This window comes from Rhinolophus ferrumequinum, chromosome 25 (assembly GCF_004115265.2).
Source record: "Rhinolophus ferrumequinum isolate MPI-CBG mRhiFer1 chromosome 25, mRhiFer1_v1.p, whole genome shotgun sequence".
Lineage (NCBI taxonomy): Eukaryota > Metazoa > Chordata > Mammalia > Chiroptera > Rhinolophidae > Rhinolophus > Rhinolophus ferrumequinum.
In genome coordinates this window covers 36,634,519-36,647,123 of record NC_046308.1, presented here as the reverse complement: position 1 = coordinate 36,647,123, position 12,605 = coordinate 36,634,519, and the positions used below count along the sequence as shown (strand labels likewise).

The 12,605-nt window shown below is 45.0% G+C and overlaps 1 protein-coding gene across 2 annotated transcripts in view; it reads right to left on the bottom strand.

Annotated features, from left to right (window-relative positions):
* Nucleotides 1-12,323, bottom strand: part of SCN3B (sodium voltage-gated channel beta subunit 3) — a 28,245-nt gene extending 15,922 nt beyond the window's left edge. The window contains exons 1-3 of one of the 2 annotated variants that reach the window (XM_033098312.1): nt 11,355-12,323; nt 5,910-6,073; nt 3,323-3,635 (exon numbers count right to left, since the gene is read on the bottom strand). In XM_033098312.1, the coding sequence (XP_032954203.1) occupies nt 3,323-3,635; nt 5,910-6,073; nt 11,355-11,409 (532 nt within the window). In that variant the 5' untranslated portion in view covers nt 11,410-12,323. The remainder of the gene's footprint in view (nt 1-3,322; nt 3,636-5,909; nt 6,074-11,354) is intronic. The other variant, XM_033098313.1, reaches the window with a different exon arrangement.
* Between the last annotated feature and the right edge of the window lie 282 nt (nt 12,324-12,605).

Sequence of the window (12,605 nt, the reverse complement as noted above, 5' to 3'; positions counted from 1 at the left end):
TTTTTGAATGATCAGCCTGTTGTCTAATCCTAGAATATACGAAGTACTCCATAAGTATTTGTTGAATGGATAAATATAAATAAATATTGATCTTCTTTGTTTCGTGACCAAATAAGAATGAGAATTAAAACTTTATTCACGGCAAATGTGGGGAGGAATGTTGCAGCTGCCTCTTTCCTTGCCAGCTCCCACCAGCAAATTAGATTCATGGTCCTTGGTTATTAATAGGGCCCAAGTCACACTCAAGGCCTTGCTCATTAAAAGCATAGCATGGCCAGCCATGACCTTTAACTCAGAGAAGCAGTCTAAGGGCTCTAGGCTCATCCAGGTTTCTTAACTGGAGCTGGAGGTCACAGCCGCAGCCTGAGGTAGAGGAGATGCCGCACGTACCAAATGTCTTCTCATGGGCTTGCTATGGCTGATTGGCGATATGCTCGGCTTAAAGCGCGCTCGCTCTCTAAATGCAGTAACTCAGAAGTAATACTGCAGGAAGCTGTCCTCAGTATTTTCAGTCACCTTTAGGTGAAGGGGCCTCAGATTTCTTAGAGCCAGGAGGTGGGAGCTTAAACCAGGATAAGTCCAGCTTAAACAGAGAGAGCCAGGGAGATTCCCGGGGACCACAGGAAGGAGGAAGTGGTGGGGTGTGTCTTGGTAGACTATTTAGCTTTGAACAGTGTGAGAGCAGTGAGCCTCTGGAGGTGGGTGGAGGGCGGCCAAGGGATCACAGAGGGGAAAAGAAAGAAAGAAAAAGTGTCAGGGAGTAGGATGGTGGGAGAAGGAAAAGATGCAGTGGAAATAGAGCTAGTCTGATAAGCAAAAGATCTGGATTGTAGTCCTGCTTCTGGTGGTAATTTGCTTCATATGTCTAGGACAGCCCGCACTCTTCCAGAGCTCTGTTCTCCCAGCCACCAATAAGAGGCGCCAGAGCTGCTCCCTGCAACCATCTGAGAAGCATTTGAACTTCTAAATCCCACACTGCACCCCATCTACTGAACTCGCACCTCTAAGAGTCGTACAGAAACATCTATACTGAAGGAAAGCCCCTCAGGTGAATCTGACGCCTGCTCTTCGTTCAGAACCCCTGGATTAAACGGGAGCCAACATTATTTCCTGCCCTGACATCCTGAGAAGCACTGTGACTCTAACAAATTTATTTTTCTTCTGTTTTACCCAAGCCTCGCTCTGGTGCCTGGCAAGCAGACTAACTCAACTTTGCCACACTTTCTTTCTACTGGCTAGGCGAGAGTCTCAGGAGGCAAAAGCCTGAGACAGCAGGAGGAGGTGGAGACAAGAAGCACCTTCCTGGTGTCTGGCAGTCACTCTCAGTTCCTAACAGTGAACAGTAGAGGGCGCCAGGCTCCCTTCCCCCACGGAGGACCAGTGTGTAAACAGAAGAGGATAATGGAACTTCTGAATAGAAAAATACCTAAGACAGCTTCCAGTCCAACCCCTTCATTTAACAGAGGAGGAGATAGGCTCAGAGAGGGGAAGTGGCTCATCAAGTCTAGATTCAAGTGGTCTGAGAGTTATTCTGCACTTTCAGAATGGACCTACCTTCTGTTTCAGTCATGTTGTTTAAATCATGACATCTCCTACTCTGTTATTTGCTCTCAAGTTTGCTTCATAAATTTTATCACAAAACATGATAAAAAATAAATAAACTTGTGTCCTGGAAGCCAGGATTCCCAGGATCCTTTCTAGGAAGAGGCCTATCTTAAATTTGACCTCTTCTTTCTTTCATGCCCCATACGTTTTGCCTGTTCACCATCATGCATCTTGGTGCAACAGTAAATGCTAAGAATGTGCTGGAAATAGAAAGTTTGAGAAGACTAAGTAAAATGGAATCATCATTTAGCCTGAGTGAGAAAATACACAGGGAGATGCGTATATCTCTCTCCTGATATGTGAAGGCACATTTGCATGGGGCTAGGAGCCACAGTTCCCTGAGTCCGTTGAAAGCAGAACAAGCACAGTGTATGAAAACATTCTTAGGTCCACCCTCAAATCTCTGGATTTGATTGCAACAGAAACGCTTGAGTCAGGTTGCTGAAACGACTTCCCACCCTAACAAGGAACTATCTGTGGGAAATCTGAAGATTTTAAATTAAACATTTCCCCTTCTCCCAATTGAAATGAGGTTATGTAATAAGAGATGCCACAAATGGGGAAGAGGAGCTATTTTAGGTTGAGGAAGCCAGGTTTATCTCTGTTTAGTGTACTTCATAGTGAATTCCCCATTGAATGCTACTTTTTTCCCATGTTTCTTTCTACTAGGTTGTTTCATATAACTAGAAGTTATCCTGCTTTAGTGGTCAACTCAAAGCAGACATCTTTTTTTTCTTTTCTTTTTTTTTTTTTTTTTTTTTTTTTTTTGTTTAACACCCTGGATCCCTTCTGTTTGGGCTCTCTTCAGTATCTCCTGATTCCATTCTCTTGTTCATACTAGTTACTCTCTTGCCTAATTTTACAACACTTCTTCCCCCACCTCTCTTGACCATTTATGTTTGTGTTCTACTCCCTATCCTTAATGCATTTTTACCACTTCGCTTTGATCTCTAGTAGATATTGATGGTTCTGCTTCCCCCTACCACTTATATCATAAGCATAGTAGTCTATATACATGTTCATTGCTAAATAGGTAGGACCATGGTGATGGTTATGTGAACAGTAGATCAAGGTCATGACTGACTCAATAAAACGTGGAGATGGACACGCATGTGGCAGGGGTTGCTTATGTGATTATTATGGAGGAAGACAAAACTGTCAAACTTTGGTTTAGAGCAATTGTTCTTAAAGTGTGGTCCCCAGAAGCATCAGCACCTCTTGGCAATTGCTAGCCATGTAAATTCCTAGCTTCCACCTATGGAATTGGAAAGGCATGTTTTAAGAAAACTTGCAGGAGATTTTGAGGCTGGCTGAAGTTTCAGCACCACTGATTTAGAGGTATGTATGACTTACAGACAGGGGAATAGATTTCTCTGAGCCCATTGAGTCACGGCTTCAACACAGGCCAGAGAAGAAAGTGTAGCTGATTTGGAAACTTTAGGCTTCCTGGAGGCTGTCCTCCTTCTCTAGGAATGAGAGTCAAGGGACCAGAAAGGGGTCATTCTATTATCATCTTCAAGTCTTTCTGCTTTGAGCTAAGACACAGAGAGGCAAGCAAGTTGGGCAATTTGCAGGAAGCTGGCCACTAAAGGAAGACAAGTCAATGATGACATTTTTAGATATCACCACTCCAAAATACATGGGTTTTTGCACTCTACAAGGATCTCACTTGTGTGAAAACAAACTGTTCTCCCTCCCGCAAGTGCCCCAATCTCACCCTCCTCGGTGACTCGAAGGGGGATTAGCCGTGTGGTCTTCACAAAGGGGCGATGTGCCTCAAATTCAAACTCCCGGGACACGTTGCAGGTATAGAGGCCGGAATCATTCAGGGTGACATTGAGCACAGTGATGGACACATCCTGCAAGTCCTTGCTTCCATTCCACTGCAGGCGGCCCTGGAAGGGGCTCTCCACCTCCTGGTGACCATTCCGATACTCATAGATCTGCAGGTAGAGAAGCAGAGGGTAGGGCCACAGAGAAGATAGGGTAGGAGAGCCGAGATAGGGAAAGGACAGAGAAAAGGAACATAGCTGTGCAAACACAGGGAGGAAAGGAAACAATGTTACAAGAGCTCCAGAATGTGGGGGTGGGAAGAGGAGTCTCAGAGGAAGGAGTGGGGAGAGCAAAGGCAGGGAAACATGAGCAAAGGCAAACAGGGATCAGTATATATGAATACAGCAAGGAAGGAGAGCAAAGGAAGGTGAGTGAAGCATACAACAGACCAGGAGGGAGAAATTGAGAGAAAGAAAGGAAATAGAAAGAATTAGAGAAAGTGTAAGGTATGCCATAGGGGCAGCCAGTGAGAGAACAAGGTGTAGAGACCAAGAGAGGCAGTCTCATTAGTCATGAAAACATCAGAAAGCCCTGGCCTCAAACTTGATACTGTGAGCTGGTCCACACTGAAAGGACGTGGGCAGTCTGGGCCAGGCCACAGGAGGGGCCGTCCAGGATGCTAAAATGTTACAGATGAACAGAGAGCTACCAACTGGTATGCACACATTAGGTCTTTTGCTTTGGGCTGTATTCTAATGGCAATCTGGTCTCTCAAAGTCTTTTCTCAAACACTTCCATCTTCTGACACACCTTTTTCTTTTTTTTTTTTTTTTCTGTACAGCTGTGCTATCTCTTCTAGTCTCTACTGTCCCCTTGTGGCTATTTACATTAACATTTGAATTACTAGAAATTAAATAAAGTTTACAGTTCATTTACCTAGTTGCACTGGCCACATTGCAAGTGTTTAATAGCCATAATTGGCTAATGGCAACTGTATAGGATAAAACGAATATGGAACATTTCCATTTTCACAAAATTTCTATTAGCATTACTCTGTATTTCCAGCACAATTTTTAAAGTTTCTTTTCACCCTTCTGAGCCTCCTTCCCTTCACTTTGGGCAAGCCGGGAAGCAGATTGGGCAGCTGACACTTGACCAGGTCTGAGTCCCAAGGGGGTCTTTGCATTTGGCTAAGACATCAAGGCTCCTGAAATCTGGGCACTGGCCTCAGTCATGGTCAGTCCTGAGCTGGGAAGTCTACTGGTCCCACTTCTGGCCCCTGATGGGAGCAAACCTACATCAGAATGGTACATACAGCCTAGAGTTAGAAATGAATTCAACTTTAGGAAAGCTAGACAAAGGGCAAGTGAATCTCAATTTCACCCTGCTGTTGTCTCCACTAAAAGTCTTGTGGAGGAGAAACTTGACTCCAGGAATGTGAGAGGTCATGCAGTTAAAAAGGGCTTTGTATCTGCTGTCAGACAACCTATTTCAAATCTAAGCTCTCTTACTACCTTAACTTCTTTGAGCCCCAGTTGCCTCTCTAGCAAACACTTATATAATCCTTCCCATATTCTAGAACTATTCTAGACGAATTAAAAATTAAAGCTCATGATTCCTGGTAACAACTCTATGATGTAGCTATGGTTTACCTCCCCATTTTAGAGATGAGTAAACTGAGTCACTGAGAGATTAAGTAATTTGTCCAAGGACACACAGACCTAATACGTTGTGGAGTTAAAATCAAACCCAGGCATCCTGTCTCCAGAGACAGGGAAAGTGTGAATAATGGCAATCCCCAAGGTAGCATTCAAAGTATATAACAACCATTTTGGCACTGGCACCAATCAATCAGAACTCACATTGGCCATGGCACAGGAGGCCCCCTGCTCTGTCAGGCACCATCTGTCCTTTAGTTTCTAGATCATGGGGAGGGTTCCTAATGGGGGGGATGGTGGTGGGGCCCCTCAGGAAGTTTGGCCCAGCAAACTATTTAAATATTTTACCAGCAAACTATTTAAATATAGAACTATTTAAATATTTTACCCACTTATGTGGCTGTACTGGCTGTGCCAGTTGAATATCAGCCTTTGTCATCCCTGTCGTTCTTATTTCACTGGGATTGTGAGAGTTAAATGAGCTAACCTATGTTATCATATATAATGATGCTTAGTGTTATTTCAATTTTTCTACTAATTTAATCCATCCAATAGGATGGTATAGAAGATTAAATGAAAACATGTGCAAAGTGCCTAGTCAGGTGGCTAGCACACAGTAGGCTTTAAATACTATTTTCTCTCTCTGCCTTCCCCTGCTTGTAACCAAGAATGCTTGTAGCTGACCAAGTGCCCTTCCTTTCATAGAGGGTGAGATAAACTAAGTCTGTCAGTTATCTGCTGAGTTGCTGTCAGTGCTTTGAAGAGAAAGAGCCACTGTTTGTCAGCTCATCATTCTCCAGACTCTCAGGAGCCAGGCATACAACACAGAGGCCAGCAAAAAAGAAAAAGGCCAGAGTCAGCAGTCAGACATACAAGGAAATCTTTACCGCCCTCGGGCCTGTAGAACCATTCCACCACCGTGGAGGCCTCCACCTCCTCCCTCTTCATGCAGGAGATGCAGCGTAGCTTCATAGGGTTGCCCTGAACAGCCTCTGTCTCCGAGGGCACTTCCACACACACAGGGAAGCAGACACTGACTGGAGAGAGGCCGGGTGACAGGGAAGGAACAGAAGGTGTTCGGAAGGGGTACCAGGAGAGAGGCATTGGAGAACAAGGAGAAAAAGAAAAGAGACACAGAAGGAAGGATCATAAGACAAATTTTAAAACAGAATGTATGTGTATATATATCTTTACCTGCACTCCCCAAGTATACATGCTCACAACAGGCAAGGCGCGGGAACTAGGAGGCATGGGTGACCCAGAAGTGATTGTACGCCATCACAGAAGCAGTGGGGATGTGGTGCAACACATATCTGAGCCCTGCCCCCAAAGACATCGAGTCTGGGTGGGAGACAGGGCATGCGTGCATCCATCCATTGACCATCCATGCACCCCTTCATTCAACCATCATCACCAAAATCTACTCTATGCCAGGCTTGATGCTAGGCTGAGATACAAAGGTGAACAAAACACTAGCCATGCCCTAAAGACATTTACAGTCTAGCAGGGAACACATATTCCTAAGTTTCATTAAACCAGTCCACGGTTGAGTGACATACTAGTGACCGCTCTGTTCCCAGAGGAGGGGCAATTATTCCTGGGTGGGCTGGGGAAAGAGGAAGAGAAGGATGGTGAGACTTGAGGTAGAAAAGTAGAGAGGACCCATGTTGTGAAGACCTCTGTGTGTCCTTCACACTATGAGGGGTCAAATGTTTTAAAGCCATGGAGAGATATAATTATACCTGTGTTTTAAGAAAAATGTAGGTAATTCTGATGCGTGGTTGCAGAGCGGGCAGCAATGAGGAAAACGGTGAGCTGACCACTAGGCTGGAGCAGTGCTTTACACAGAGAAGTAGACAGAAATAAATTTAAAAATCTAGAAAGAAGTCAAACAGGGACACATTGCATGGCATACGGAGGTCTACACTTATACTTCCTGCCCTCTAGAAACTCATGGCCCATTAAAGCAGGCAAGTACATCAGACTACAAATTTAGAATGGCTGCCAACAAAGCAAGTGCAAATGTGGGCCTCATGAACAGATGTCCAATGTGCAGAACGAGGGAGAAACAGTTCCTCTGCACTGTTCAGAATAAATATAGACCATTATGATCAGCTCAGGGTGTCAAGTTTTACAAAAGGAAGTTGTTCAGTGAGTGCATGCCCAGAGGGGAACAAGGTGGAGAAGGTCTGGGGTCAAAGTCTGGCGAGGAACAAATGGGAGGACTAGGGGTGCTTAGCTTGGACACAGAAGTTATCTGTCTTCAAATATTTGAAGGCTGGCCTGTGGAAGAGAAAGTAGATTCTGTTCAAAAGTTCTAAGAAGTTAAGTTTAGCTCAATTAAGAAAAAAAGAATTTTCTGATGCTGAAGCTGTTCAAGTAAGCAAAAAACTATGTGGTAATAGAGTTTACACTTCATTGCATGGTAGATTCAAAAGTGAGGTGACCACCAAGGATTCATGTATCAGGACCCATTTTCAGAATATGATGAGTTAGAGTCTTGATTATAGGCCTGGTTTTAAAACAAAAAAGAAAGGAAAAAGGAGGTGTGGTCTATGCAAAAGTTTGGGAGCGGATAGAGATGTAGAGAGTGTGTACTCATATTTAATGAGATGTGGTAAAGAGGAATTAGTTCAATTATGATGGCTTCAAAAGCCGAATAGGAAAATTTACCAAGGAATGTACAGTCACAATTATAGAGACAGGATGAAGATGGTATTTGGCAATTCAAGGCCTGGGTTTGATCTATTATTTAACCTCTCTGAGACTCATTTATTCACCAACAAAATGCTGAAAATAATATCTATCTAATAGGTTGTCATGAAAATTCTATGGAATATTTTATATAAATATCACTTGTTAATGTTATTTTAAAATACCATTAATTTGTTCACTATTCAGCATATATACTGAGTGCTTACTGTGTGCCAGGCATCTGAGAATACAACAGGGAACAGCACAGAAACCATCCCTACTCTCATGGAGCTGACATTCCATTAGAAAGAAAGAGAAAATAAGCAACATTAAATTGTAACAAGTGCTATGAGAAAAAATAAAACAGAGTAAAGAAGATAGAGAGTGCATGGGATTGTCAGATACAGCCTCACTGAGAAGGGGACAGCCAGCAAGCACTGAAGGCCAGAAATGAGGGAGCAAGTTATATGAATATCTGTGTGAAGGTGTGCCAAACAGAGGAAACAGCAACTCAAGAGTCCGAGCGTGGGAGTGTGTCTGTTGAAAGCAAAGAGCACAGAAAGTATAGGGAACAAAGTAAGAATAAAAGGAGACAAAGTAGGAGACAGAAGCCAGGGCCAGATCACAGCGGTTCTGTAGGCCGTGATTAGAACTTCGGCTTTTGCTTCCAGTGACTTGGGGAGTCCTGGAGGGTCCTGAGTGGAAGGATGACATGATCTGATTCACATAAAATTACATGGTCTGACTGTTGAGAATCAACTGAGGAGATGAGGAAGGACAGGAGTGGAAGCAAAAAAGTTAAGAGGATGGTACGGTTCCAAAAGGGGTAATAAATGAAGTTATTTGTAGATATTAATATCCTGTAATGACTGTCAGATTAGCCAGTCACTTAGCAGAACCTTGAAAGAATAGGATGCAAGATGGGTTACTGGGGGAAAGAGGAAAACATTCCCCCACAGCGGACCTCTGGGAGAGTAGACGTGGAAAGGAAGAGCAGAGATGGCACCAAGAGCTGAAGGATGGTGAGGCCCTGGAAAAGGCAATGGCATGAGGGAGGGGAGGAAGAGTGGCTCAGAAAAAAGATGAGTGGATAGATGTCCACCGGGTAAGCCTACACAGCAGCACATGTGTTCATAAGAAGTCCTAGAACAAGCACGGGAAAACTCAACTCAGGAGATAAGGGTTCTCTAGCAAGTCATTTCCCCTCCCTGAGTTCATTTTCCCTTCTCTAAACTGGAAATAATACTACTTCTCCTGACTACCCCATAGGATTGATATGGAGACCAAAGAAGTAAAGGATTGAAAATTGCTTTGTAAACTATAAAACACCAGTCAAGTGTAGGGATTATTATTATTATTAGTAGTAGTAGTAGTATTTGCATTGTTAAAGGAAATAGGGAACTGTTTCAATATATACAGAAAAGATTCTTAGGAAAAGATTGTTTGCGTTCATATTTGCATCATGTGAAAAATCAACTTGGGAAGGGAGAGTGTATCTAAGCTAAGTGCTTTCCAATACTGAAATTACAAGCAAATAAAATGAAATTGCATTTGTGAAGTGACGCCCTTTCTCTTACATTTAATGACCAGGTTTCCTGAACCATCCTTCTTTCCCTTCTGCATCTTTCCAGTTTTGTGAAACAATGTTCAGGTTACAAATAAGCTGAATAAGCAAAGATGGGTGAAACGTGAACATTTCTTCAAAAGGCTTTTTTTTGGGGGGGAGTGACAGTAACTGGGGGGATGGGCACTCTGCCAATTTTAGCAATAGTCTGTAACTATTTCCCTACCACGCAGCTGTGGAGCTGAAAGGGATATTAGACAGCATCTGCACCAACTTCCAAACTTTATGTAAGAGGACACAGATACTCTAAAGGTTGTTATATAGCAAGCTAGTGGCAGAGCTAAGACTCCAATCCAAGCTTTGTAAAAACTCGTCAAATGTCCTTGGTCTATAATATGCTTTACCCATCTACTGGAATTCAGGCAGGAACCCTAAAAATTTAGATTAGGGTTTGGAAAGAATAGCTTTACAAAATTTCACTCAACCCTTCTCTACAACTTCATCTCCCATGCTTTACCCACGTTCTTTCTTATCCAGCCAGACTGTCCTCTCCTAGGCCTCATATCCCTAGTCTCAGTCTAACCTGAGAAAATCCCAGCCTTAAATCTTCAAGGAAGGTGAGATCGCTGGCAACCTATTATGTGTGCTTCATCTCCAGGTCTATTCTACTCTACTGGGGATGGATGGCAGTGAGCCTACTCTTGAGACTGGCATTACTCTCCCTCCTCATTGTTCCCAGACTCTCATCATGCATTTTGTTCAATAGGAAGCTTGGCTCTGCTTCTGTGGTCTTATGAAAAATACAGATAATGCTGGCAGTCAGAGTTAGTCCTGGAGGTGACACAAGGCAAAGAGACAATTCCTATCAGCCTAACTGGCACTGCACAGGGAAAAATGAGTTTCATGTCAACCATGGGAGCATAATTCCACATGCCTAATTTCAATAAGGCAGGTGGGCACAGTCACTTCTAGTTATCCTGGTTATTGATTTTTAGCATGGGGGAAGGTAACTAAGATGACATAAAAGCAACATATCAACGGAAAAGTACCTGTTTTTTCCCTGAGGATCTAATCAGAGATGCCAAGGCAGAGATACCCAGAACTACACAACTACCTACACACACACAGACACACACGCACACCCCACTACATCCTCACCAATCCATCCAGATGCCCATACGAAGAGTCTCAGACACACACTAGTGCACACATTCAGACCCTGAGGCACACATCGACATAGAGTGAAGCATTCCCTCAATAACATAGTCAGATATTATTATAATAATAACATTATTCAGATATTATTATGTAGTCTCATTAACTCTCTCTACACACATGCAGGCACCCCACTCCAAGTCTATCCCTGACACCAACCACTATGTTTTTCGCCTTACTGTTTCAAATGCAAGACTCCCTTATTGGAGAGATAAGGTCACCTCAGTCTCAAAGCAGAAAATCAAGAGTCTATTCATCTTTCAAGGCAAAAACCCAGCTCCCCAAACACAAAAGCGCCACGTTCATGAAAAAAAAAAAGATGCAATTCTCAGGTGCCAATTTTGCTAACACATAGCAGCAAATGACTGAAGCCTGTTTTCCTCCCATCCCTTATTAAAATTAAATAGATGGATCAACAACTAAAGTATTTCCACTCTCAAAATGCAGGCATCCATCTTATTTTAATATATAGAGATTAATGTGAATACCCAGTAAGGTCTCCAATTCACTCCTCATTGAGAAACGTAACTGCACCAAGATTATTTATAATGACTGCATTCCTTTCTATCAAAGTGAAAAAATACTATGGAATAATCAGGAAGGAGGAGTGGAAGAACCACCAAGGGAGGTTCAGAAATAAAGCAGCAGGGGATGGGGCGGGGGGGGGGGGGGTTCCAGTCTCAAAACCCCAGTTTTCATGGAACTCTTATGAATCTCCATGTCTGGCAGACACAACAGATGGAAGCCAACCAGGGCTCCTTTTTGTCACCCGCGACATCAGTAAGTGTTATTGTTAGCATTATTACTGTTATCTGCATCTTGCATGGCAGGGTGCTGGTACTTACCCCAGGAAATGAGCACCAGGGAAGCCAGGGGAAACAATCTGTTGAAGGCGGGCATCTTCTTCGGCAGGGCAGCTTCCGGGGTTAAACAGGAGACTCCCTTGGTCAAGAACTGCGCCCTTTCAGATACTTTCGAGGAAACCCTTTGGGACAAACTGCCTCAAGGGGGCGATTTTCTGACTGATAGAAGGGCCAAACTCCGGTGACCGGAGGCTCTGTGGGATTTTTGAGCGGGGCTTGGGTTTCCGCTCGGAGCTACCCTTAGAAGACCGCCTCAATTCGAGGCAGCGGATCAGCAGCCCTGCACGCTCTCCCAAGAGCTCGTTGCTGGGATCCGGCTCAGCACCACGGACAGTACCTTCCCCGCCCACCCCGGAACTTCAAATTCCAGTGGCTCTGCTGCTTTCCTGGTTTGCACCTCAGTGAAAAACAGCTCAGAAGTGAGAAGCGTGGCTGGTTTTAGGCAGCTGGGCTGTCGGAGGGGTCCATGTTGATCCACCTCTCACTCCCTTAGGAACAGCTAAGCTCCGGCCAGGATCCACCAAGACTCGGAAGCTCCGGTTTCATCCGCCCCGGCCGGCTTCTCTAGCTGGACGTGCCCGAACACCGAAGCCACCGGAGCCGTCTGAGCTACAAAATTCGTTCCACGTCGGTGCCGTCCACACCCGCCCTCGGCTCCCCGGGGAAGCTTGGAAGGGCCGGGAAGGAGGCGGAAGCTCCTGTTTGACCGGCGATCTCAGTGATGGGGTGGAGGGGAATGGAGGGTGGCCTCTTCCCAGGAGCGCTCCCCTGGATCGTGCCGGGGCCCGACCCTGGGTGGCGGGTGACCAACTGCTCCCCTTCAGGTCCCCCTTACAATGTGTGCTCAGTCAGCCTTGACATGCGCAGGCGGCTCTCCACCCCACCGCCACCAAGGACCCACCCCCTGGTGCACACACTCCCCACCCACAAGCAGGCGTGCCCCTCCCAGGGCAGAACCCAGAGCCGAGAGGGGGCGGAGCTCAGAGCCGCGCGTTCACCTCCAGCCCCCTCGATCTCTTGGCTCGCAGGCTGTCTTCAGGTCTCTCTTTCACATCTCCACACCTCTCCCCAGCACGGGCACCTCCTCCCACCAATTCACACGTCTGCTCCACCAATTCACATGTCTGCTCGTGCACAGACATGTTGGCCTGTGGCTCCGGTAAGGGGAGGGCCAAATCTCTTCCAGGCAATGATGTCATATGCAGTGTACACTGCACTTGGCTCCAGGCTTCT